General features: G+C 45.7%; 1 protein-coding gene across 5 annotated transcripts in view; it reads right to left on the bottom strand.

Annotated features, from left to right (window-relative positions):
- NDRG3 (NDRG family member 3) overlaps window positions 1–27,010 on the bottom strand; it is a 1,445,730-nt gene that overhangs the window by 731,664 nt on the left and 687,056 nt on the right. For all 5 annotated transcript variants that reach the window (XM_069652255.1, XM_069652253.1, XM_069652252.1 and 2 more), the window contains exons 8-9: window positions 17,875–17,961; window positions 17,628–17,684 (exon numbers count right to left, since the gene is read on the bottom strand). In XM_069652255.1, the coding sequence (XP_069508356.1) occupies window positions 17,628–17,684; window positions 17,875–17,961 (144 nt within the window). The remainder of the gene's footprint in view (window positions 1–17,627; window positions 17,685–17,874; window positions 17,962–27,010) is intronic.

The following is a 27,010-nucleotide window of genomic DNA, read 5'->3' on the forward strand; positions in this document are numbered from 1 at the left end:
AGTAGTTGGAGAAAACTGGGAGAAATGCTACCAGTGTTGAGGCATTGAGGGTGTCCGAAAGTGTGCCCATAGCCCTCCAGTACTATGGAAACCAATCAACGTGAGATACTATGCCTGATGAGGTCTGAGGAGAGTTGAGTACAAGTTCATGGGTGAGTGCGCTGTAGGAAATAGGGTGGGGCATGGGAAGCAGGTGAGAGTAAACAGTCACTGAATAGCTTCAGTAGCAAAGTTTAAGGCAGTAGAGAAGGGAGTAGTTTCTTACCTGTAACTCCTTTTCTCCAGCGTTGGTACCTTTCATGGATTCACATGCTGTGAATATTCCCCATCGTCAGGCTGGGAAACCCTGGTAACCGTAACTTACTAATTTTTCTATGGAAAAACTTGACACCTTGAGTGTCCCATCAACGTTGTTGTGGGTGCTTTTGGCAGCACCAATGGGACGTCGAGTGTATAGCTCCGCCGCAGCAGCTGCCAATTAGAGGATGTCCCTTAAAGGAGGTTTGCCTGAGTGGCGTAGGCTGGACGGCACATGTGAATTCATGAAAGATACAAACGCTGGAGAAATGAGGGTTACAATTAAGAAACTACCCCCTTCTCCAGCATTGGATCTTTCATGGATTCACATGCTGTGAATAGATTTTGTAGCAGTATAAATGTTCGGAGGTGTACACCTGGCAAACACAGATTAAATACGAAGATGTCTATATTAATGCGAAAATACTGCATCTTTTAAGTGGAGAACAGGAACAACCCAGGAAGCTGCGGGGCTTCCCTTACTGGAATAGTCGTTGAAGGACTGCCCGTCCCATCTGAACATCCTCAGCGTGCTTCTGGTAAGCAGTAGTGCCTGGTGAAAGTGTGGGGCACTGCCCATGTTGCTGCTTGGCAAATGTCTTATGGGTACCCCAGAGAGCCGCCGAGGCAGCCGTGGCTCTAGTGGAGTGAGCTCCGGGGGCTGATTGTAACACCTGTTGGTGCTAGAGTAGCAGAAGGATATTGTAGATTAAATCCATCTTGAAATGCCCTGTTTTGATATGGATCTTCCATTGTTGGATGGACCAAAAGCTACAAAGAGGTGCTGAGAGGATCTAAAAGATTTTGAGCTGAAGTAATATTTCAATGCCCTTTTGACATCCAGAAAGTGCAGAGCCTTTTCTGCTGGTGAAGTGGCATTTGGGAAAAATATGGATAGAGTGATGGTAGCATTTTTATGAAAGTCAGATGGTACTTAGCCAGTTTCAGCCAGGTCTACAGCTATATGGGTGCTGTGATTCAAGGCTTCTTCTCCTTATCACACCAAGAGCATAGCCTCCTTTCTCTGCTGTTCCAGCAGGTGTTCCAATAAAGGGGCCAAACGGTGACACATTTCTCCATCATATTGAGCGACTATAGCCAGGGCATTGGCTGCTTTTATATTCGTCTCCCCAATGGTGAGAACGTTCTTTCCAAAGGCATCCATTTTTCGATTTCCATTGTCTGGAGGAGTGGCACACTTACGCTGTGTTCGAGCCTTATGGCTTGCTGCCGCTGAGACCACTAACTTTGGAGCAGGTTGCGGAGAGAGGCATTTTGGAGTAGAATCTGGAGCCTTAAACTTCTTCTCCAATCTTACTTTCACTGCAGGCTCCATAAAAGGATGTTTCATGGTACCGAGGCCCTCCTGCCACACGTGATCCCGAATGGGTATGGAAAAGACTGCCTTCCTTCTTTTACCCATATGGTCGAAGAGAAAACAATCCTTCTCTTCATCTGGAATTAGGCCACACTCCTGGCATGCATTGGTCATGATGGAGTGTAAAGCTCCGATATAGTCCGGGGACGAAGGCTGAGCCGGGCTACCCGGTGCATCTTAGTATTGATCTGTGTCCATGTGTCTGCTCTCCTTGGAGAGGAGGAGGCGGAAGTTGTATCCCTCGGATCAGTGTCCTGGTCTGTATCGACCAATTCACCCTCTTCTTGTTCCCTCCTTCGTGGACTAAACGTATGTAGAGGTCTAGGAGGAGTTTCTTCGTTGAGGGGTAAAGTGTGGATCTCCATATGGGTGGATTGTTGAAGCTTGAGGAAGAGGAAATCTGGCGTCAAGCTGACCTAATAGAGACTGCTGTGTAGTGAGGACATACGTGGAAAGCAGGGACTGAGGGTAAGGGACTATTGTGTCTGCATACCTCCTATTCCTGCTATGTTGAAGGTAGAGTAGGTGTCAGACAGTGGAGGCACGTCTACCACTGTAGCCGGTCCCTGAATGGGAGCATCAGAAGTTCCTTCTTCAGGATCCGATTCATAAACAGCTTGGCATTCATGTGGCTCGAAATCTGACGTAATCTCATGCTGCAGAATATCTTCTGGCATGATAACTGGGTATTTAATGGGGGACATTCCCTGGGGAGCCTGGTTGCGCTGTATTGTGGTCCCAGTTTATAGCCGGTCAAGTGACACAGCGAGTAGAGCGCTTGCTTTGGCATCGTGCAGAGCTTGCTAACACAGGTTCGAATCCCGGCGGGGCCAAACTCAGCCTTTCATCCTTCCGAGGTCGATAAATGAGCACCACACACCGTGGGTAATAATAAGCAGCGCTCAGATACCTGAGGGTTTGTAGCGCTATATAAATGCCAAATTATTATTATTATAGTTGAGTGTGTTTAATATACCCTTAGGGAACAATACGTTGCCTTCCAATTCTGAAACTTCCAACCTGATGGTCGACGGATGCCTCAGCTTTTCAGCAGGTGATATTTTCTTGGTCTTCAACAGTGTGGTCTTCGAAGTGGTCGTCGACGGGGTGGTCTTCGAAGTGGTCTTCGACCCTGACAAAAATGCTGTTATCGTCGTCATGAACGATGCCTTCGTTGATGGTGTTGATGTCGGCTTTGACGACGATTTGGTCGTTCACTGATGTCTTCATGACTTGTGGCCGGAAGAGGATCACTGCGATTCTGACGAGTGCTGTTTTTAGCAGCTTGTCGAGGTAGACTTTCAACTACGAGGTTAAGGAGGATGACGTAGCCGGTTTGGTTTTATGTTTGTCTGTTGACAAAGGAGATTTCCAGGATGGGTCCATGGATTTTGAGGACGGGTGCAAGCCCTTCTCTCATGGCTTGTCCGACAGCGACGTCAAGGAAGCACCCTTGGAAGAGTGTTTAGATCCTGCATGGGACTTTTCACCACTGGACAGTGGTCTCTTTATAGGCAAAGAGTGTTTGGCCTTCTCGTGCCCCGAAGAATATTTCACCTCACCCGTCTTTTGCTTCTTAGCCAGCGGCTCCTCAAACCTGGACCTCTTGTCTGGACGGTAATCTCCTGTCAGAGGGAGTGGTTGCTCTCCCACTCCATGACAAGCTAACCTCCGAAGCCGGATAGGCCCCTTCACTGAGCCAGCAGATAAGGCGTCGGCTCCTGTCCTTAAGGGTCTTCTGAGAGAACCCTTGGCAGATGTCACATCCATCAGCCAAATGTTTCGGGTATAGACCGTAAAGGCACTCTGTGTGCCTGTCCCCCTCGTAAACATTTCTTTAGGCTGCAGGTCTCACATGGCATAAATAAGGAATTCTTTGGTCCTGAATTTTCCATGTTGGAACTGGAAATCATATTTCGGTGTCGGAAGCACCGATAGAAGAAATTTGAAGAAAAAAGATTTTCTTTAAGAAATGTAATTTTCTCTCAGGAAAGAAACGCGAGGAATCCCAACAGCTCGGAAGATAGATGAAATCTGAGGGGAAGCTGCTGGGGCAGAGCTATACAGTCGACGTCCCGTTGGTACTGCCAAAAGCACAGACAACGACGTTGATGGGACACTGAAGGTGTCAATGTTTTTCCATAGGAAAATTACTAAGTCAAACTTACCGGAGTTTCGCAGCCTGACAGGGAATATTCAAAGCATGTGAATCCATGAAAAATCCAATGCTGGAGAAGAGCCTTGAATGCCCTAAATGAGATTGAGAGCACGCAGAGGAGGAAAAGGAGCTTTAGGCAGAGGTGATGAGGAACACAGACTGAGGAGAGGCACAATCCCAAAGGTGAAGGAAAATCTACTTACTTTAAACTACACTTCTCCAGCATTGGCATCTTTTATAGTCACATGCTCATACATGTCAACAATATTAATTCCATTTGGGGCGTGTTAATCCAGTCTTCCTTTTAACTTTGCATTGTAGGACTTGTAGTCCTGATTCCCTTTGTAAATCCAGGACTACAAGTCCCAGAAAGCAAAGTTAAAACCAGGACTGAACTAGCATTTCTTAAATCAAATGGATCATGTTGGCATGCTGTTGAGTATTCCGGGTCAACAGGCTGGGAAACTAATACATTTACAAATCAGCGTTACATGCATGTAAATAAAAGAAAGAAAACATAAGAAAAAAGACAAAAACACATACACAACCCACTTCATTAAGCCTGGCAAATGGGCTGGGAAGATTTGAGCTCAGCCGATGGAAGCCATCTTCAGATTCTGGTCATTCAGTGGAGCGCATAAACGCGATAAGCTTAATAAGTTTAGGTATGTGGGTTGCATTTGATTTTATGAAAGATATCAATTCTGATCAACCGTAGTTACAGGCAACCCCTACAACACCGGATTGGTCAGCCATAGATTATAAATCCGTTACTATAGTCCTACCTATTCAAGGGAGGAGGCTATTAATGAAGCTCATTTTGAAATGTTCTGGTGACAAACTCCCTCAAAATCCCCGTTTTGGATTGGGATACCACGCTTGTGCCGCTTTGTTGAATCGCTCCAGCATATTGAACACACATTTAAGCTCCTCCAGTTAAAAAATTGACCAGGCGAACCTTCACCAACAGGCTCTGCTTGCCCACATATCTCCTCATATTTGTTTCCACTGAACACAGTGGTGCTTGGAGAGTGGATGTGCTACCTTCAAATTCCCTGGCACTGCGAGTACAATGTCTCAGTGGGCAACACTAGCAAGTACAGCCTTTTGATCACCTTGGCCCTGAAACTGTGCGCTTGACTCTTCAGCCTTCAAGATGCCATTCTAAGGGTTAATGGAAACAAAAGCAAAAATAAAGGTTGGACAAAAAAAGGACTTGGTGCTCATTTAATATTCGTGCAAAAAGAGCAGCTGGCTTTCAGTACAAGGAGGATTGTAAAAAAAAAAAATATTTAAAAATAAATACAGATAAGGTTAGGACAACCAGTTAGTTGTGATGCAAGGACATGGAAACTTTGGGAAGAAATTTCAAGTTTTTACGTAGCAATAGTTTGCTCTTATGAAAACCTCAACGGCCTTGTTGGCTCCAAAAATCTGGATTTCAGTCATTTTCCTTCTGCAAGTTATGCTCAAAGGTAAAGCAGTTTGCACAAGTTCCCACTTGACGCGCAGGGCGAGTACCTTAGTTTAAATACTCTACCTAAGAAATGGACTTGCCCCATGGTTACGGCTGACAAAATAATTACCAGTGCTTGCTTTGAAAAGGTGCATGTCACCATAAGCACACGTCACATTTGGTACCATTCTTCCATCGAAATGCCAGCCATGCACTGTGAAACGTATTTGCCATTTACTACAAACATCCCATACTCGCCAGCAATGTAGAGTATCATGCAAATGGCACTCGCCCTTAATAAAATCTCATTGCCAATGCGAGCAGGCTAGTAGATTTTGCAACCGTACTGCACTTCAATGAACTTACAATTTCTGAAAAAGGACTCATGAATTCTTGAATTGCCCGTCAAGAGTAAGTATGCCAGACTCTTGGACATCTTGTGAAGCAAGAAGTTGCTGATAAAAACAGCTTGGTAGGAGAGAGTGCCAGATGGCAGACTTGCCAGACAATTTTTGCTAGTCTTCAAAGCTCTTGCTAAAGATAGAACAAGTTACTTACCAACTTATGTTCTTTCGAATGGATGTTCCTCCCACGTATTCCTCATCTTATGATAAATCGTTATCTTCAGCTCCTACTTCGGAAAAATGTTTTCTCGGCAGAGGGCACTGTGCTCGAGGTCGTGGCGTTGAATGTCCCTCGACGGACTCCGTACTCTGTCGACGTCACCGATGGTATAAATAGCTCAAGCCGCGCCCCGTTGCTTCAGTTCTGTTTTTTCGATAAATATATAGGAGGAACACCCAGGCGTGCCCCATGACATATACATTCTTCGTGAGAGGAAAGTGTAAAAAAAACGTAAACTGTACTGCGGGGTAGGATGGGAGGGTCGATGAGGAATACGTGGGAGGAACATCCAGTCGAAAGAACGTTACAGTTGGTAAGTAACTTGTTCTTCGAATGGATTGCGTTTTCCCACATATTCCTCATCTTATGATAGACTCCCATAGCAGTGGCAATTTTGGAGGTGCGAGTACTAATTACAGTTTTCATGGACAGAATGCAGAACTGCCTTGGCAAATAACCCCTCATTGGAGGAGGCAGTATCCAAGCAGTAATGCTTGATGAAAGTATGTATTGTTTTCCAAGTTGTAGCTGAACAAATATCTGCTGCCGGGACTCCCCTCTTTAGAGCCGCAGAAGTAGCCATTCCCCTTGTAGAATGGGCTCGAAGCCCATCTGGTGGGTCTTTTCCTGCCAATCTTTAACATTCAATTATGGCCAAAATAATCCAGCGGGATATAGTCTGTTTTGTTACAGATAAGCCCAGTTTGTGACCAGTATAACCCACAAACAGTTGGTCATCTTGTCGCAATTTAGACATCCTTGAGATGTAAAAACTAAGAGCCCTCTTGGGATCTAGTCTATGCAGTCTCTCCTCTTCCTTGCCCAAATGAGGAGGAGGATAAAATGTTGGTAGTATTATTTTTTGTGATAAATGGAAGTCCGAAACTACCTTTGGTAAAAAGGAATGTTTAACTTTAAGGACTACCTTATCCTTATAAAAAAACAGTATATGGTGGTTTGCATGAGAGAGCCTGAAGTTCACTAACCCTGCGGGCTGATGAGAGCCACAAGAAGTACAGTTTTTAGTGTTAAAAGCCTCAATGGACAGGAGTGCATAGGCTCAAAAGGTATGCAAGTCAAACATTTTAGTACTGAATATAAATCCAAAGTAGGGACATGAAAAGGTACTGGAGGGTATACGTTAGTAAGCCCTTTTAAGAATTGAATGATTAATGATATTTTGAAATATGAAACCTCTTCCGATGTGTGCTTGAAAATGGACAGCGCAGCAAGGTATCCTTTGATTGTTCCTATCTGAAGCCCCAGATTGGCTAGATGTAATAGAAAAGAGCACTACTGGAGTGGCACATTGAAAAGGGTCCATATCCTTATCTTTGCACCAATTACTAAACTTGTTCCAGCGACATCGGTACAAAGATTTTGTTGCTGGCCTTCTAGCCGAAAGCAACACTTCCATTACGTCATCCGCAAGATCCCAATCCTTGTATCTCAACCTCTTAGAAACCATGCGTGAAGGTTGAGTGTCTTGACCTCTGGATGGAGAACCCGACCTTCCTCTTGCGAGAGAAGATCCTCTTTGTGGAAGACGTATTGGAGAGCAGATGGACATGTCTAGAAGGTCTGGGTACCACGTCCTCCTGGCCCAATCCGGGGCAATTAGGATCATGGTTTTCCTGAACTTTCTCAACCTCCTGATTACTTGAGGAATCACGAGGACTGGGGGAAACGTGTACAGCAGTGGAAACTTCCACTCCGCTACGAATGCGTCTCCCAGAGCTCCTCTGAGGAAATTCCCTTGAGCAGTACTGATCGCACTTCCGGTTGATCGCGGTGGCGAACAGATCCACTTGAGGGGTTCCCCAAAGGGCGAAGATCTCCAGAAGGACTTCCTGAGCTAGCTCCCACGCGTGAGAGACTGTGCTCTGCCTGCTCAGAGCGTCTGCCGCCGTGTTCTTCTCTCCGGGTAGGTGAATTGCTGATAGAGAAATTCCTTCTCGTATTGCCCAGAACCAGAGCTGCATTGCCTCTCTGCAGAGTGGTAGTGACCCTACTCCTCCTCTTTTGTTGAGGTAGTACATGGCCACCGTGTTGTCCGTCATTAGCAAGACATTCTTTCTCTATACAGAGGGTAGAAAGGCCTTCAGCGCTAGTCTGATTGCCCTCAGCTCCAAAAGGTTGATGTGTAGTTTGGACTCCGATGGAGACCAACGGCAGCTGATTGTCAGATTGTTGGTGTGTGCTCCCCACCCCGTGAGTGAGGCGTCCGTCACTACCGTCATCTCTGGCCATGGTTGCCAAAAACACTCTCCCTTGAGAATGTTGTCGTTGCAAGCCCACCATAGGAGATCCTGAGCAACTGCGCTCGGGACTTGCAGAAGATCCGACATATTCCCTGAGAACTGGGACCACTGAGTTCTGAGTGCCCATTGAAGGGATCTCATTCTCAATCTGGCCTCTGGTACAAGAAAAATGCAGGATGCCATGAGGCCGAGCAACCTGAGAAAATCGAAGGCCGGTAGATGTTGGGCATTCTGCAATTTTGTTACCATCTGCTGGATGTGGAGAGCTCTCACTTCGGGAGGCGAGGCTTTTCCCAATGAAGTGTCCAAGACTGCTCCGATAAACTGGAGTTTCTGGGATGGTATCATGTGGGACTTCTTGAAATTGAGGGAGAAGCCCAGTTTGTGGAGAAAGTGGCAGGTGATCGAAAGATGTTCCTGAGCTTGTTCTGGAGAACTTGCTCTGATCAACCAGTCGTCCAGGTAGGGATATATGTGAATACCTCCTTTCCTGAGACTTGCTGCCACAACCGCCAACAGTTTGGTGAAAACCCTCGGGGCGGAGGTCAACCCGAATGGCAGAACTCGAAACTGATCAAGAGAATTGCCAATTGCGAACCTCAGGTACTTTCTGTGCTTTGGATGGATTGGCACATGAAAGTAAGCATCCTGAAGGTCCAATGATAACAACCAATCTTGGAGTTGGAGAGCCTGAAGGATCTGAGAAAGAGTCACCATCTTGAACTTGTCCTTCCTGAGGAACTTGTTCAAGGTTTCTCAAGTCCAAGATGGGTCTCAGTCCTCCGTCCTTTTATGGGATGAGAAAATATGGGGAGTACCAACCCCTGTTCCTCTCCGCTACAGGTACCAGTTCTATGGCACCTTTCTCTAGCAGGGTTAAAATTTCCTGCAACAGGAGCGGATCCGGAATTTTGACGGAATTGGCTCCCGGTGGATGATTCTGAGGCCTTTTTAGAATGAGGAGACAGTAACCTTGGGCTACTGTTTCCAGTGCCCAAGCATCTGAGGTAATGCCCCGCCATTCCTTCAGATGTTGAGAGATCCTGCCTCCCACTGGTGTTTTGTGTAACGAGGTCTCAGAGGGATTTGGAGGCGGCTGCAGGAGTGGCTGAGGGTACAGATGCCGCTCCAGAGGCTGATTTTGCACCTCTTTCCCGTGTTCCACGAGGGAAGTTCCTTTTGCCCCTTTGAGAGGCCTGTCCTCTTCCTCTACCAAAAGAGGAGTAGTATCGAAAAGAACGACCCCTCCAGGAAGATGAGCCGGAATAGGGTTTTAGAGGCTGGCGCAAAGAGGCGCTAAGTGATTTAGCTGCCGCTTTTGAGGTCTGAAGTTTTTCAAGGCTTTCATCAGCCTTTCTGCCAAAGAGCCTCGAGCCATCAAAGGGCATGTTGAGGAGTCTAGCTTGCACATGCGGTGCAAATCCTGACTTCCTCAACCACACAAATCTGCATAGCACAACGCTTGCAGCCATGGATCTGCTGATACTATCAGCAGTATCCAGTCCAGACTGGAGGCATTCCCCCATTGCCTCCTTCCCGTCTTTGACTATATTCAGGAAGCCTTCCCTTTCCTCGCCTTCCGGAATATGATCAGCCGCCGCCGAAATACAGTCCCACAGGGTATGGGTAAACCTGGCTAGGGTACAGGTGACATTTGCCGATTTAAGTGCCATACTGCCTGACGTGAAAACTTTACGTGCCCAGGCGTCAATCTTTTTATCCTCTCTATCTGGAGGGATAGTTGGATAAGCAGTTTGTTTCGAAGTGGATGCTGCTTGAATGACTAAACTCTCTTGAGTCGGATGTTTATTCAAATATTCTGGTCTGTATTTTCTTGGAAAAGTGCTGTCTGCAGCAGCAATGGTTTCTGGTTTCTCCCAGTTTTTCTCCACAGTCCTTAGAAGGGCCCTGTGAAAAGGGAGAACAGGATCCTTCTGAGGTCCCTTGACGATAATATCCGTCATGTCATCTTGTTCAAAAATGGGTGAAGTATTACCCCAACCCATGTATTCAACTAACCTGGTCACAAGACCCCTGTACCCAGCATCTGCATGCTCTGCAGGATCAGGTTTGGCGAACTCTAATTCTGGGGATGTGTCAACTCCACTGGCAGAATGTAGAGTATCACTCAGGTCTCATTCTGGATTCCTGGTCAATAAGTTCTTCAGGAACTTGTCCCATAAGTAACTCCCAAAGGAGTAACTTAGTCTTCTTCTTCTGAAGCAGACTTCATAAATTGCAGACATGGACTTGAAAAAGTCTGATCTGGGCAAAGGAGTGAATCCCCTTTCTTCCTCTTCCATCTGCTTCGAAGGAAATGGCAAATCCCTCGGAAGTTTTCGAGGGTGTCTTCGAAGTCTTCGAAGATGACTTCGATAATGGCGTCGATGACGCATGTGGTTTTGGTGTCGAAATTATCGACGTCGAGGGCGTCGACGAAGTCGTCGAAGATTTGTGTTTCTTGGCCGGCACCGGAGAGGTGCTCGACTCTCAAGGTTTCTTCGACGGTTTTTTGTATTCCTCGACGCTACTGGTCTTAGCCATAGTAGCCTTGGACTTCCCTTTGTCGTTCAACGGAGCGACCTTAGGGGTATGGCTTTTTCGAGGGGGTCGAGGCCGCATTCTCGAAAACCTCCATCTTTTTGCGGAATTCTTCCCACTTACTGGGAGAATCCGATTTAGTCGGAAAACGAATTTCTTCGGTCGACTCTGATGAAGATGATGAGGGAGATCTATGTCTCCTCTTCATTTTTTTCGATGACGACGAAGAATGTCTCGATCTACTTCTAGATCGAGATCTCTTCGAGTGCCTATGGCGATCCGATCCCTTAGAATCGGTCGCTTTCTTATGTTTTTTTGAAAAAAACCTTTTTTGAGACCTCCCTACCCACCGACAGTTTACCTGTCCTCTCACAAAGAGCTTTATCGGTCATCGATTGGCAGGAGCCGCAGTCGACGGTTCGGTGACTGGAACCGAGACACCAGAGACAAATCCGGTGGGGATCGGTAATCGACATCTTAGATCCACAATCTGCACACTTCTTGAACCCAAGTCCTGGGTGTCGAAGGTGTCGAAGATTATGACATTTTCTTCACAGAAAATAGAAGCGCGCCATTCTCGATAGCGAAGCGATGGGAAAAACGGAACTGAAGCAACGGGCGTGGCTCGAGCTACTTATACCATCGGTGACGTCGGCAGAGTACGGAGTACGTCGAGGGACAATCGACGCCACGACCTCGAGCACGGCGTCCTCTGCCGAGAATTTTTTTTTCCGAAGCAGCGAAGCTGGAGATAACGATTATTACAAGATGAGGAATATGTGGGAGGACACAATCCATTCGAAATTTAAATATAAAGTAAAAAGCCTAACTAGCCCTCTCATTATGAGGGGGCATTCCTGAACTAACAAAACTAAAGCTAAGGGTGCACGTCAAATCCAAAGTAAAGTTCTCAGTCCAAATCCTCAACAATTAACTGGCCTTACGACTTTAGAAAAAGTAAAAGGAAAGAGGGGAGGCTTGCACAATAGCCTCAGTATGGAGTCTGCCTGGCCCAATTTGCAATGGACCGTCTCAGTTCTTTTAGATCACAATGAGTCTTCATAATTTTCGCACAGCCTTTCCTGGTACAAATTATAATTATCTTCAGTATGGGTTTCACTTTTCCCCTTGACAAAAACTGTTGGTTAATACTTCTTGATTTAATTCAAATGTTCAAATCCCTCCAGGATTACTCAATAAAACACCTCTGTCTCACGACTTTGTGGCATTGGGCTTCCCCAAAGTCTTGTTGTTCTCTGGTACGTGTCTTGTTTCACAATATTAGTTTAACTTGGGATGTCTGCTTGTTAGAGTATCGTAGGTTACCATGGCCTTATGCCCTCGGCTGGCCTTGCTGAAGATCATTCAGCTTTAATTTCCTTCTTCGGTTTCCCCAATAGCCTTGTCGGCTATTCCAGCCTGGATATACAATGTATGTATTCCTTTCACACTGTTCCAGTAGGGCCATTAAGTTCTCTTGCTTTTGGTGGCTACTCCCGTCCCGCCGTGACTATCAGTATTCGTATATCTCACTCTGTTCGTAATTGCGTCGCTTTCGGTATTCTGTGAATGACTGTTGTAGTCCTCACTGGCACCCACAAAGCAATAGTGTCAAGGTTCCCGCTGGGACCTGCCTCGGCATAACATGCACTTGCCGGATGGAACTCAGTAACCTGGGCGTCCGGCCCACCATTGCCCTTAAATGGCCGTGCCACCAGAGAAGGCAGTTTTCCCACTGTGCATTTCCCCGACCAGAGACTCCTGCCCAGTCAAGGTACCCGCCGTCCTGCCTCCAGCTAGCGGGAATCCCTACATTCACACCACTGTTGGCTCTGTAGCCCGACGCAGCTCCACCCCTACAGAATATCAATGCTACAGTGGCTCGCCTCTGCGTAACGGCTCTCCTCCCACCGTAGGAGTCTCCCCTACATTCAATATCCATTCTCTTCTTAAACACGTCATTGGAATGAGGGGAATTGTGTCCATCTTCCTTGATCATGGTATTCAAGAAAGGATCAACAATACCTGAAGCCAACAGAGTCAAAGAAGGACCTTTGTGGATTATGGTTTTAACAGGGAAAGCCAAAGTCTTTCCAGCATCCATATATACATAACGGGTGGTTGGGACTGGGAGTTGCTCATTGAAATGTGAGTCCTTGTCCCCGAGATGAGTAATTACAAGTGGGGTCCCATTTGCCCAGACCCCCAGTGAGGGTCTTGCTTAGCAGGCTCCCCTCCCTAGCCTCAAAGTGGGTGGTTACCCTCTGAAAAGGAAGAAATGTCCACATTTGCTGCAACTTCCACATGCATGTCCCCCAGATAGGCACCGTACTCTCCATTAAAGCATATACTATCACTAGTTCTATGTAAGTAATTTCCAGAAATTGATTTCCTGCGAGCAGATCTAGTTTGGTCGTACATCATGAGAGCCTTGCAGAATTTCATCAAAAGATTCTGACATGCCAGCCACTGGAGACTGGAATCCAGCTATTCATGCATTGGTCTCATGCCTAGCCTGGATTTCAGGAAACAGGAAAAAAAAAGAACCAGGCTCAGAACATTTGAGAAGGTACAGTCATCTAGTGTGCTCACTAGAGGGAATCACAGCCCTTGACACCATGGAGCACACATTTATGGTAACAATTTTCCTGCTTCTGTGCCGAAGAGTGCCGACAGAAACACTAGGCATCAGAGGGCCTTCAACCGCGATCTATGAGATTGGTACTAGCATGCTGTTTTGAAGGATGGTGTCCCATGTAAACTGGAGGTGGACATTCCACTGGTTTTGGAATATCATCCCCCTTAATCCTTGGAAAAGTGCAAGCAGTCTGGGGGACTGTCTTAGATGGTGGGCCTAGTCAGTTTTCCTGGCAAATAAATGCTCACCTAAAACATTTCTTTTGGGTCTTGTTATGGAGAATGTTTAGTGCTAAATTCCTCCCATCTTAGAGACCCCCAGATTTTTTGTTGAACTTTGAGACTTTGTACTTTTGATTTTATGTGTTTTCTGTCTGTGTTTCTTTTGGATGTGGAGTCTGACAAACTCCATAGGCATCATCTTTTACATTGTGCCACACTGCACCTTCAATGCAGTGGCACAGGGAAGTCTTTAGATTTCCCAGGGTTTAAATACCTTCTCTTGGATAAACTACTATTTCCAAGAGCAGTGAAGTGAAATTGACTTCACTTACATTATAAACTTTCTAGACCGAGCACACACCATCTTACAATAGGGTGCTGGAGGGGTTACTTAGTATCCCCTGTGCCTAGCTTCTCATATAACATTTTTATGTTACCCTTTTCTCGATGAATGACTGCTGGCAGTGGTTTACTTTTAACTACCATGGTGGGCATTTACCGCGGGTTGCATTCGTAGCTGCAGTAGCTATTTTTGTCAAAATGGCCCGGTCGTCTTTTTTCACCATTTCTTTATGTAAAGGTCCTTCTTGAGATTTACTCTACACGCCAAACCAGCTTTGGTCCCTTTGTTCATTTTTCCTTTGGCGGGATTCACCAGTGAAATCCGCCTCTGGCTCCAGGGTGACTGGCGGGGGAGGGAAGCGAGGGAGATGCCCGAAACTCCCTGTGCTTAGTCTCCTAGGAGGCAGGAATTCACTTTTAGGTGCTTGGCCGGTTGGCTGTCCGGCAAGGACAGCCACCCTCTGCTGGGTGACTGAAAGCTAGGCTGGAATGAATGGGAGAAACCTGCATAAAAGACAGGGCTTTTTGGCTTGGAAGGCAGAGTCGACCAGTCGATGAAGGAATACAAAGAAGAACTTGAAGAGGACGCCAGCTGCAACTCCTGGACCATTGGTTTTCTCAGTGAAGCCCTGCTGCTGTGCTGAAACTCAATTTCTCGACTAGAGAAGCCCTGCAAGGGCAACTTCTCCCCTTGAGTTGGTGGGACCAATCAACTCCAAAGTAAGCCACCTGGACATCATCTTAGAGAGCTGGTTTGAAATTCCACTGCAGTTGCTGCTGGAACCGAATAGCCAAGGAGAGGAACACAGTTTGTGTGTGTTGCTTTTAAGCTGGCCAAGAGCTCCAGGAAGATCCTCTGGACTCCCAGGACATTGGCAATCTTGGCTGTTAGGCATAGTTTGTATGCAGTACCCTCTGAGAACACTACAAACAACTATGACTACAGGTATAGGCAACCAAACCTTTGGTATAAGCTTGTACTACACAGTTTTGTTAGCATGTTGAGCAGCCAGGCTTATCTCAAGAGGGGAAATGTGAGCTGTAGTGGAGTTACACAAAGATTCACAGTTACAGGTATTCAAATAAACTCTTACACTCAAGGTTTCTTGCATTAACAATCAATGTATATATCATTCAGTTACAAAGCCTTCTTCAGAAAGGAGCAATAGAATAGTAACACAAATATACTTCAATACTGTAACACTGAGGTAATGGATTACTATTACAATACAGAATACCCTCAATAGTTTGTAAAAGGCAAAGGTTATTAGAGCACAAGAAATACAAACTTGTCTTAAGCAGGGCAAATACTTTCAGATAGCAAGAAAAGTGTCATTCAATTCATAGGCTAGGCCAAAGTCAATGGGCAAAAGTCTTTGTATAGGATGCAGCTCTTCAGGTAAGTAAATGGAAAAGTCTTTGCACAAGTTCTTAGGAGTCTTTGATAAAAATAAGAACCAAATGTAGGGCCACAAGCTGATTAGACTTGTGAGTTGCAGAAGTTACAAGCACTTCCACAGTAAGAGTTAAGTTCTCTTAGGCTAGTTTTACAGTACCTTAGTAAAGAAGAAAAAGAAGCAGCTGAAGACTTCTGTTCCTGTACAGCTCTGCAGATCTCACTGTTCCTGTGCCTCAGTCGTGGGGACAAGAGGGAGGACGTCGGGGACTCTTGCACTGTTTTGGCACCGTCAAAGCTGGCAACCAGCAAAGTTTACTTTCAGTGGCTGTTTTGCATTTCAGCTCCTTGCGATACAGCAAATACCAATAAGCGCAGTTCCTGGCTGTCAAGGTGGACTTTCCTCACATCCGAGGTCCCGCACTCAACTGAGGGGAGGGGGGGGGGGGTGGTCAGGCTTGGTCAGTCCTGCTTCGTGAGAGTCCGGAGGATCTTCCAAAAGCTTTTGGCCACCTTACAAGCAACGCACACAATCCGGTGTCCCTCTCCCTGGCCCTACAGTTTCCTGCTGCATTCTGAGGAAATGCAACCAGCTCCAAAATGTGTGTCCAGGTGGCTTACTTGGGAGTCGATTGGTCCCACCAACTCAAAGGGAGAAGTCGTCCTTGGAGGGCTTCTCTGTCGATACAAACTTGGCGATACCGACCTGCAGCAGGGTTTCACCAGGCAAACCAACGGTCCAGGAGTTGCAGCAGCCGTCCTCCTCAAGCTTTTCTTCAGTTCTGTCATCCAGTGATCGACTCTGCCTTCCAAGCCAAGAGACTCGCCTTTTATTCAGTTCTCTCCCATTCATTCCAGCCTAGCTGCCACTCACCCAGCAGGGTGACTGTCCTTGCCGGACAGTCAGCTAGCCAATCGTCACAGAGTGCATTTGGGTCTCCTAGGACACGAAGCACAGGGAGTTTCGGGCACCTCCCTCACTTCCTGCCTACCCCAGACACTCTTGAGTCAGAGGCAGGTTTCATTCCTGAAGCCAGCAAAGGCGAATGAACAAAGAGACCAAACCTGTTTTGGCGCGCAGACAGAAACTCGAGAGGGATCTTTCCACAAAGAAATAGCAAAAAAAGAACACCAGGGAACATTTTAACAAGGAAGGCTCAGAGCCATTTTGAAAAACATGGCTCAGGCGATTTAACGTTACCGGAGCTGCGAACAGTTTGCGGTCGGGGTAAATCAGGGTAGTTCATTGTACAACCCCTGCCACCAGCCATTCTGAGAGGAAAGGGTAACAGGGGAATGCTACAGGAGTAACTAGACATAGGGGATACTAAGTAACCCCTCCAGCACTCGATTGTAAGGTAAGGTGTGCTGGGTCTAGAATTTTACAGGACTAAGTGAAGTCAATTTCACTCCACTGCTCTGGGAAACAGTAATTGATCCCAGAGAAGCTATTTAAAGCTTTGGAAATCTGAAAGACTTCCCTGTGTCACTGCATTGATGGTGCTTTGTGAAACAATTGTAAAAGATGATGCCTATTGAGTTGGTTAGACTCCATAACCAAAAAGAAACAGTGTATACAATCACATTAAAATTCATGAGTGAGAGAGAAAAAGGGTCTCACTCTTTACAGGTTAAAAAAAATCAAGTCCTCAAAATCCAGCAAAGTTGCTGGGGGTCTCTGAGGTAGAGGGAATGAGCACATTTTTGAGAATTCTCCATAACACTACACTGTACATGGTTTGTTGTCTCTTCATCTCACCATCACGCTCCATCCTATTTGAATGAAAGCCGAGCAGTTAAACCAACATTTCCCCTAGCCATGCATCAAGAATCAACATCAGCCGCTGCGCTGGTTATGCACTGCACAGTCAAGAGGTTGTCTTTAGAACGTAAATGCATGTCTGGGAAAAAAAAAGTTTCATTTTGCCCATAGGATATGTAAGTTAGTTGAGGGAAAGATTGGGGGCATCTTTGGGAGCTCAAAGTCACAGGCACTGGGAACAGCATTTTTGTTTTTGGTAGTCTGTTAAACCAAATACAGCACAAAAACATTAAAACATAAAAATAAGTTAAAATTCAACCTGAAAAAAGAGGACCCTAAAATGTTACCTCAGATGCAGGGAGTTGCTCTTTGTAACAATGACATGATACATGTTCTGAGTATGAAAACTGATCCTGCTGCTAATAATTCCAACATTTATCAAACATGGAATTCAAACAAACATTTAGTTTTTTTTCCTCACATAGATGAATTTGATGCACATTTACAGTTAAATGATGTAACCTGCAAGTGGATAATTTGCAAAGGAACTCACGTGTCCAAAATGGTGTGCCAGAACAATATCCACTATGTTTGTTGTCCAACCAGACACCTAAAAAAAGAAATCACAACCAATTAGGAATTCTAAAGAACCACTTATGATAATGGAGTGGTTACATGAGCAAAGGCGAAGGCTGGAGAAAGGAGCAGATATTGGGAAGCAAAGCACCATTCCAAGGATACATTTGAGGCCATTGACAGCTTTTAATCAAAGAACAGCCATCTGATCGTGCAAAGATTACCTTGCCAGCTGCCCAGTCAATCCACCCCTTTGCACAAGGGTCTATGTTCAGTAGTACAAGGCCTTCAACTAGATCAGCATGGTTCAGCTAAAAGCAAAAGGGGAAACAAGTTTATAAAATAATGTCTTTAAATGAGATTTTTGTGAAAAATAAAGCCAAGTAAATAGGAGGCAAGAGCAACAGAGATAACTTGGGATATCGAATCCTAACCCAATTAAACAGACATTCTACGACAAGGAAACTACAACACAACTGCAAAAACAGAGGGCAGTACAACACTGAACAGCCATTTTTCAATATGGCAGAGGAGTCTACAGAAGGTGACCCCATTTTCCTGACAGTTGAGAGCAAACACTGACGTGGCCAAATTTGGCTATGTAATTGTGGGATACGTTTTTGACTTGGGGAGCTTTACAAAATAAAAACACCATCCATATTAAGAAAAGTTATTGCACTTGTTAATGTTTTTTGGAAAAGGAGACAACACTGAAAAACACTCAGAGAATTAGGTCTGCTTAAGTGAAAATACTTTTAGACACTGCACCTGTTCTAGTCACCAAACACCTGTAACTATCAGTACTCCCATCCTGATTTTCTGTCTCGTCAGACTAATAGATTAATTGTTCATGGACTTTAAGCATCACATTTGTGATGTTTTGATGCCATTTGATATTTATATTTTGTGCAGGCTTACTCTATGCTTGCCCAAATTGGATTGCAAATAAGTAAATGCAAGCTTCAAAACTGAACAGGAAAAAATGCAAAAGGACCCTGCGCTGCTTTTGTTAAGGTTAGGAAGGAGAGAGGGGGACATTGTATCACTGGGCCATCGGGTACATAACTTGCTATTAGAGGGGAGCAGCAGTCTGGCTAAAAAGTCAAGTGTGAGAAAATGCTGGCAAGGGAAGAATGGGTGACGGCATGTGAGATTTTCAGAATGGAAAAGCTTACGTTTATGCTTCATGACTGTAAAGACTGGAGGGGGTGTCTGTACTCCTGCCCTCTATATGGCAAACAAGAGGCACAGAGAACCCCAGCCAAGTTTCTCTATTGTTGGTAGCAATGGACGAGCAATAAAGGCATAGCTCTCAGGAGGTGATGCAGGCTGGTTCCCAAGTACAGTGTAGTCCCCAAGCGCCCACAAAGGAATGTCCACACACTGTATTAATGAAAGCACAGTCTTTATATAATTTAAGGTTCACAGTTATATACACAATCACAATAACTCACTTTGTGCTCCGACAATTCAAAAATAGTAAATGTATACAGTTCTAGGTGGTACCACTGTTACTCTAATTCCATTCAAATGCATCAACTGTACTCAGTTCGAATAGCATACAAATCAACAGAGCAAAATTATATCAACCATAGACTTAGGAGGGAAAACAGGTTGGTTAGACAATTGGAAGAATACTGAGCTCCTACCACCAGGCACAGTTCTGAATGAGGATCACCCCACCTGAGCAACCTGTAAATAAAGATATATCATACAAGCCCAGTCCATATATTGTTCACAAGAGTTATTGCCTTCTCAATAGTTCTACAACCCCAATGTACCTGGAACAGCAGAGTAAGACATTAGGTCGTCGATGGATCCTTCTTGAAAGGCTCCCTTTAAAAAGGCAGGAGCCACGGATTGTCAAGATCTCACGAGGAAAAAGGGTAAACACTGTTGTTGTGGCAGCAGCTTCGGTTCTTGCTGTGCTTGTGGACGATCGGACGAAAACATCATATAAACTGAGGCGTGCGGTGCACCTCGACGGCGAGTGTTCGTTGCCGCAAAGAGTCAATGAAGAACTTTGGCACAGCAAGGCCGTTGGGTTGTCGGCGACTGGAGTCGAAAGAGACAGGACCACGGCTGCCTTCAGAAGCTTCGTCGGCGTCTGAGGTCTTCGGGTGGTGGGAAACCCACCAGGGATTCTCCCCGGTCATCGCTGGCCTTGACTTTCTCCGGCAGGACAAAAGCGTTGGACGAGGTAGGACAAGGGAATCCTTGGATCAAAATGTTCTTAGGCAAATTGAGCACTGCAGCTCCGGTCGGCGACGACTGTCCGGTGCTTCTCGTCGTTATCCTCGGCAGTCCCCTTCTCCGGTCGGCAGCCTTTCGAGGGTCTGACTTCCAGGGAGCTTTGGCAAAGATCAGCTTATGCACGATGGTCCCTCGTAGCTCGGGAAGAGGTCTCCTACCCAGGTCCTCTAATGGATCAGTTCCTTGAAGGCACAGCAGCTTTCAGATTCATGGAGGACAGCAGCAGCAGCAGTTGTTGTTCTTCCAGTGGGCTTCAAAGTTAAGTATATTATTATCAGTTTCAGCTTCTGAACGATTTCTAGCAGTGAGAGGCCCCCAGATATACTGTTGATCTCTCATTGACTCTGCTGGGTCACACTCAGACAACCAATCATTCAGAAGGGCATTCAGGCAGCCAATCAGGTGCACAGTGCATTCAGGCAATTCTTCTCCATCCAGACACTCGCAACACAGAATGTCGATTCGGACAAGCACTCTGCCGTTCAAAACTACACACTGCATTCATACCAGTTCGGGTAGGGCTGTCTCAGTCATTGTGTCAAACACTAGATACTAGACACCCATAACACAGAATGCATATCCGTCACTCAGGCCATTCACCCAGGGCGTACCCACAACATACGGTCATTGGGAAGGCTCCAGCCGGCTGGCCTGTACTTCCCCACAACACCATATATGGAACTTCCATCCAACGGCCAGTCAGGGGGAAGGGACAGAATCAGGGCTTCCCGGTACTTCTGGAAAATTAAGGTAACGGGTGATAGAAAGCAAGAGGCCACAGGGACCATCTTGTTTCCTATCAGGAATCCACCGATTCCAATGACAGGGCAGGGGCATCCCAAAATGGAGGAGGCGCAGGGCACCTGTCAATTCAGCACAGAGCTGCCACCAGTCCGTACCCTGCTCTGCGGGCCACACACAGGTGCCCAAAAACACACTAGGACTACAGGGTCATACTCGCATCCATGGGCGCCATAAGGGTATCCCAAGCGTCTGTTCACCAAACCAAATACAGGAAGAGCCGCACCGCCAGGAGTCCCACGTGAACTCCTGCGCGGAAAACAAGACAGAACATACATGATGAAGCAGTAAAGGACAAGGGTACAGAGGCCCTGTTCCTCCGATGCATTTCCAGCATCACAATGACCACACACGATAACTTGAATTGGAATGGTTCCCATTTACACTAAAATCTATGAGCAGGGACTACCCTACACAAGGGCAAGCAGGGGGAGCTACTTAGGTGGGTAGGTGGTGAAAAGGATGCAGGAGCGGCACGGGTAAAGCCTTGCTGCAGGGAGGAGGCTGAGAGTGGATTAAACAGGATTGATCAGGGGCAGGGGATTCTGGTTCGGGGCGTGTAATGTTGGAATTCTTTGTAAGGGGTTAGAGATAATAGACGGGTAGGCGGGGTCTGGATAAGGGGGACAGAGTGGGAGGTAACGCCTTTAAGATGCATGTGTTGCTTTCATATGTGCGATTATTCTTACTGAAATAATTGTGAAAAATTTGATATTACTTAGGTTGAAATCAATAAAATGCAATTTGGAAAGAGAAAAAAAAACTGACCACCAGTTCCCTTGCCTATGCGCATCTGCACTGGGTTACAAGTGAAAAGTTGTTGTGCTATCTGAACCGAAGAACCCCATAAAGATCAGCAGGTTTATGCTGCGAGACTGGGACAGACAAAATGTAGAGCTTTAATGACAAAAAAAAAAAATATACTGCATTTCCCAAAGAATAGGTTTCCCCATGTGCCTTATGCCTCAAGAAACAGTACCAATGACTGAGGAACCAGGGGACACTTCATCCGACAGGTTTCACTGGTACCACGGAGGAGCAGTGCCGATGTTTCTATTTCAGTTTACCAGTTCAAGCTTAAGTATTTGTGGTATAAGAGTGCTGTACTTACCAAGGGAAAATAAACTTTGCACCTTGAACCACTCCTGTAATAGACTACATAACTTCAGATCCTTTTGATACTTCCAAGGGAAGATCACACACTCTGGATGCTTGCACCTAAAAACAGAATTGCTTAGCCTTTGTGTAACTGAACAGAACGAAAATATGGTAACCAGCATTGCAGCTGGAAGTAAAGACAAGAGCCCCCAAATAAGACCAAAACAAAAACCCATACCATCCTTAATGTCTACCAGTTTCCACAGTGCTTAATTTCCAGAGTAGACATCACAACTCCACGAAATACATCTTTAGAGCTCTTTCAAATATAGTACATATGAAAAATATCTTTTGGGTTTTAGAACCTAGCACAGAAACTATACTATTCTTAAGCCAATTTAAAAACTGGGAGGGTTGCAGCAGCGGCCTTCAAGTTAATGTGGCATGACTATTTCCCCATATATTGGCAAATTCACAGAGCAGCCTGCTGTCACCATCCGGTCCGAGGAGCCTGGGTTTTGGAGCCACCACACCATCCCACATTAAATCCCTGCCATCTTCCCTTTGCACAAAGGAAAAGCTGTAAAAATGTCAAGGTGCGAGCTAGCAGCCAGACATAAGTAACTCACCGCTGAAATTAATGGCAGATGTCGACATGGTTAATAAACAACCTTTCAGGCACGGCTAAATATTAAAAGAGAAGTTCTCTCAGGAATTCTATTAGCCTAATGGCTAGGGCATGTTTTTTTGCACATACATCAATTGATCACATTTTCTTTCCAATGTATCTTAACTTCGATTTTCAGACATTTACACATGCAAACTGCATGGGTTGGAAACGTCCACTTTGTTATACTAACCCATTAATCCATCACCCTAAATTCAAGTGCTCTTGCATCAATAAAACATAACTCACGCCCCCTCAAGCTGACATCAGCATGTCAGACAGATCTGCAAGGCACCTTGTCAATGCGTTGGCGCACAGAATAGCCTAATGTCTACTGTCAGCATCTATGCAATCACATTTCCAAATGCAAAATTAGGAAGACTCTCAATGTGTATGCACAGTATGTTTAGTCGCTTATCACAAAAAGATAAGTTCTACTTTTCAATTCGCACACTGATGGCAAGGGGATTGGCTGCCTTGACTATGTTACCGCCCATCACTAGCACCTTCTTGCCAAAAGCATCCTGCTTGCGACCGTCGTTCTCAAATGGCACCGCACACCGTTTGTCAGATTGGGCCTGGCTACATGCTGCCACCAAAACAACGGATTCTGGGGACGGTTGTGAGGTGAGCCACTTGGCGCGGAGTCCGGTGGAATAAACCTTTTGTCTAATCTGCCCTTTACAGCAGGCTCTGTAAATGGATGTCTCTGTCTTTAGACCTTCCTCCCATACAGAATCCAAATTTGCTATGGAGACCACTTATTTTTCTTCTCTTGCCCATATGATCAAAAAGGAAACATTCCTTTTCCTCATTCGTTGTAACTAGGACAAATTCTCAGCAGGCCTTTGTAATCAGGTTATGAAAAGCTGACACGTCGCCCAGTAGGGAGAGCTTTTGCGCCTCTTCTGGAGGTTCAACTGGTGTGTCTGTATCCCAGTCATCTCTGTGGCGACTGCGTTGTAGTTGATGTTGCTGTGTCTTGGGGGCGGGGAGACATCACCATTAGTGCACGTCAGTTCCCTTTTCTCCTGTTCTTGCACTCAAGGTGGAGAGTGCCCTTACCGGAGGGGGCTGGGGACGTGTGTGGAATAGGTCATCTGCTTTGCCCCTGTGATCACATAAGTAAACTGGGTCTTGAGTGACTTGGACCTTGAGGGTCCGTGGGAGGACTGTATCCTATTTCTCGATCTAGACCTCGACCTTGCCCTTGCCCTGGTGGGAGTAGGTGATTGATGTTGCTGTGCAAATCGTAGGGGTGCCTGTATTGGAGGAACCTGTGGCTTCCCTTGGTGCATCCAGCTGTGTAATAACCCTCTGTAATGATGACAGGACCTGCAGGGAAAAGATCGCCTGTGGATTTGTTAGCAGGGCTTACATTTCCTCCTGGAAACTGCTGCGTACCCAGATGACTTGGTCCAGCTCTTGGGTGAAGTGCCTCATGCAGGTATTGTTGTTCTTATTGGCCACCTGTAGGGATACTTCTCCCTGGGGTTGTGGAACGGGGCTGGGGGAGTCTAGGAGACATGGGCTTTTGCTGAGGTTAATGTATCTCCACAGTCAGAGTCCAAAAACGGTGCCTGCTCTGCCTGTTGTGCCTCAAAGACAGTGTATATTTTATGTTGCAGGATGTCTTCTGGGAGAACCTCAGAGTAGGCAATGGGTGAGATTGGTGCAGTAATCAACTGCAGGTGTCCTGCATCCTGTGGCTGAGTGCCCTCTTGCTGTAGAGTGTCTCTGTGGTATGCTCTCCCCTTTCTGGTATTGCTTTAGGAGCAGATCTACCTGGGATAGCAGCTAGCGTCTCTCGGGTGCCTTTAATCGTGGACAGAGCGTGTTTCTCAGTCAACGGCCCAGCGACAACTTGTGCCTAGGTGGCGGCTTTGCAACTGCTGTAGACGGAGGTTTGCTAACCTCCAGTGTGTGCTTTTTCATCAATGTGATCAGCTGTCGTTTATCCGACGTGGACATAGAGGAACCGGCGCTGTAGCCGACTGTTCACACGAGTGTTTACTAGACATGGTTATTGGCGGGTGTTGTGCGCTCGATGGGACTGTTTTTGCTTGATCCGTTGTAGGTGCCTTTGTCAGCTTGTGGTGCTTACCTGACAACGTCAAGGGTTTTGACTTGCGTTTACTAGACGGGGCAGTCTTGGATTGGCTCGTCATTGGCAACTCCGTTGAAGGTTTCCTCACTTTCAATCTGTGTTTGTCCGTCGATGTTTGATGACAGGCTTTTTGCCCACTCTATCGACAGCCCAATAACAAAAGGGGCTTTAAGGCATCAAGGGCCCCGTTTCCTTGGACGAGGCCCCCTGCACAGACAACGGCTCGCAGACATGAGTGTCATGGTGCTTATATTTCTTATGTGGCCTTTCTTCTGATCTTGCTCTTTCATTGGTCCTTGGGACTGGCCATACTCCTCGTTGACTCCGAGTCAAAGAGGTAATTCGACTGAGGGGGATCGTTTCCCTCAGTGAGGCAACAGATAAGGCACTGGTTCCCGTCCTTAAGGGACTTAAAACTAAAGCCCTTTCAAATATCACACTGCTCTGTGCGGTTGGGGTACAAGCAATAGATACAGTCGGAGTCTTTGTCTCCCCAGAAGATATCTGTAAGGCCATAGGTGGCACAGGCCTTAAATAAGGCTCTTTTTGCTCTCCATTCCCACTTATCTGTTCTGTTGAAGAAAGAAAGGGAGGGTTTTAAGTATTGTATAACGCCCTGAATAAAACCAGGAAATACCTCTGCTGGAGTGGAAAAGTATATGCTTAGCAATGCTCCAGAACTTGGCTCTCTCAGAAGACATCTTATTGGAGCACCCAAGATACGTCAAAAAGAAACTTCTGGATCTTGACTGGACTACTACAGAATCGTTGAATCTAAAAGTGGAAGAGCATTGGGAAGCACCTTTGGTAAAAGAGGTGAGCCTCCAAGCTATATGAAGACATTTCCATCACCCACTCTTAAACAAGAATTCATGAGACTTTGCCTCAATCTCTTCCCTACTAATGAAGTAACTGAGAGACGGCTGATTGAAAGCGATCGTAACTACTTATATAGATTCTGCCAAGATCCATTTGAAACCCAGATGCATCTTATGATTGAGTGCTTGGCTCTGAAGGACCTAAGGTCTAAACACTTGGGGAGGTTAAGGAGGGGGGGGGCGTTGTTAAAAAAACTCTTCCACGAAGACTCCCAAAGAAACATGGGACCTTTTGATGAAAGGGAGAAGAACTATTGAGATATTGGCGCTATTAGCTTATTTTAAAGATATTTCTAACATGTTTGTGAAACAGTGAATGTGCGAACCTGATGACTTCACATGTGAATGTATTCCTGTGTACCTTTTATTCTCTTTTTATTTTATTTTTTGGTAGGTTTGGTTTCCTTCTTCATTTCTCCTTTTTATTTTTATTCTTTTTTATCTCTAGTCTTTCATGCTGAATAGTTTGGATGTGGTAAATTGATTTTATTGAGATTAAATCTAGCATAAAAAGCTTAAATTGTAAACTAAGAAATGCTAAAAACACAAAGAAACTGCCATGTAGATATCAGAAATAAAGGTTAGAATCTGAGGAGAGTAGGGTCCAACTACTGCGACCAAAAGCACCCTCAAGGAAGGTGACCACCTACACAATGACAAGTTATCAACTTTAGGCAAGGAGAAAATAAGGTAAACTAGGATTCACAACCTGACCCTGGGGAATATTCACAGCATGTGAATCTCTGAAAAGATCCAATGCTGGAAAAGAGAGTCGTTCTTACCTGTGAATATTTCCAGTCATCAGGCTGTGAAACCTTGGTAACTTTAATATAGTGGTTTTCCCATGGAAAAACACCTCGAGTGTCCTATCGTCGTCTTTTTGGGTGCTTTAGGCAGCACCAATGGGACGTCCAGTATATAGCCCCGCCCCGCGGCTTCCCTTCAGATTTTAACCGCTCTAAACAAGGAGGATACCTTAAGAGGATGTTTGCCGGAAGGGGGGGGGGAGGGGGGAGGCCAGAGGGCGCATGTGAATCCATGAAAGATACCAACGCTGAAGAAATGGAGTTACAGGAAAGAAACTACTCCCTTAACCTGCATTGGATCTTTCATGGATTTCCATGCTGTGAATAGACAACGTAGCAGTAAGAGGACCTGGCGGTGCATAACAGGCAAACAGGACGTATACGAAAGGCAATATAAACAGAAAGACATCACTTTCAGTTAACCGAGTACAAAAACATGAGCAGAGCTCAAACCCAGAAGCTGCAGGGCTTACCTTACTGGAACAGCCGTTGAAGCACAGCACACTCAACTTGCATGTCCTTAGCATGTTATTGATTCAGGCAGTAGTTTATTTTATTTCTATAGCGCTCCGGACCAAGAGTAAAAGGGCGCATAGTACAGGTTACAAGGCGCAGTACATGGTAGTTAGCAGTGATACTTTAACAGCAGTTATATACAGTTATATACAGGGTATAGGGCAGTGATAATTTAACAACAGTTATGTACAGAATAAACAGAGAGTGGAAGTAGAAGCAACCAGTAATGACATA

Source organism: Ambystoma mexicanum, chromosome 3p, assembly GCF_040938575.1.
Source record: "Ambystoma mexicanum isolate Mex_15411 chromosome 3p, UKY_AmexF1_1, whole genome shotgun sequence".
In the NCBI taxonomy this organism is placed as follows: domain Eukaryota; kingdom Metazoa; phylum Chordata; class Amphibia; order Caudata; family Ambystomatidae; genus Ambystoma; species Ambystoma mexicanum.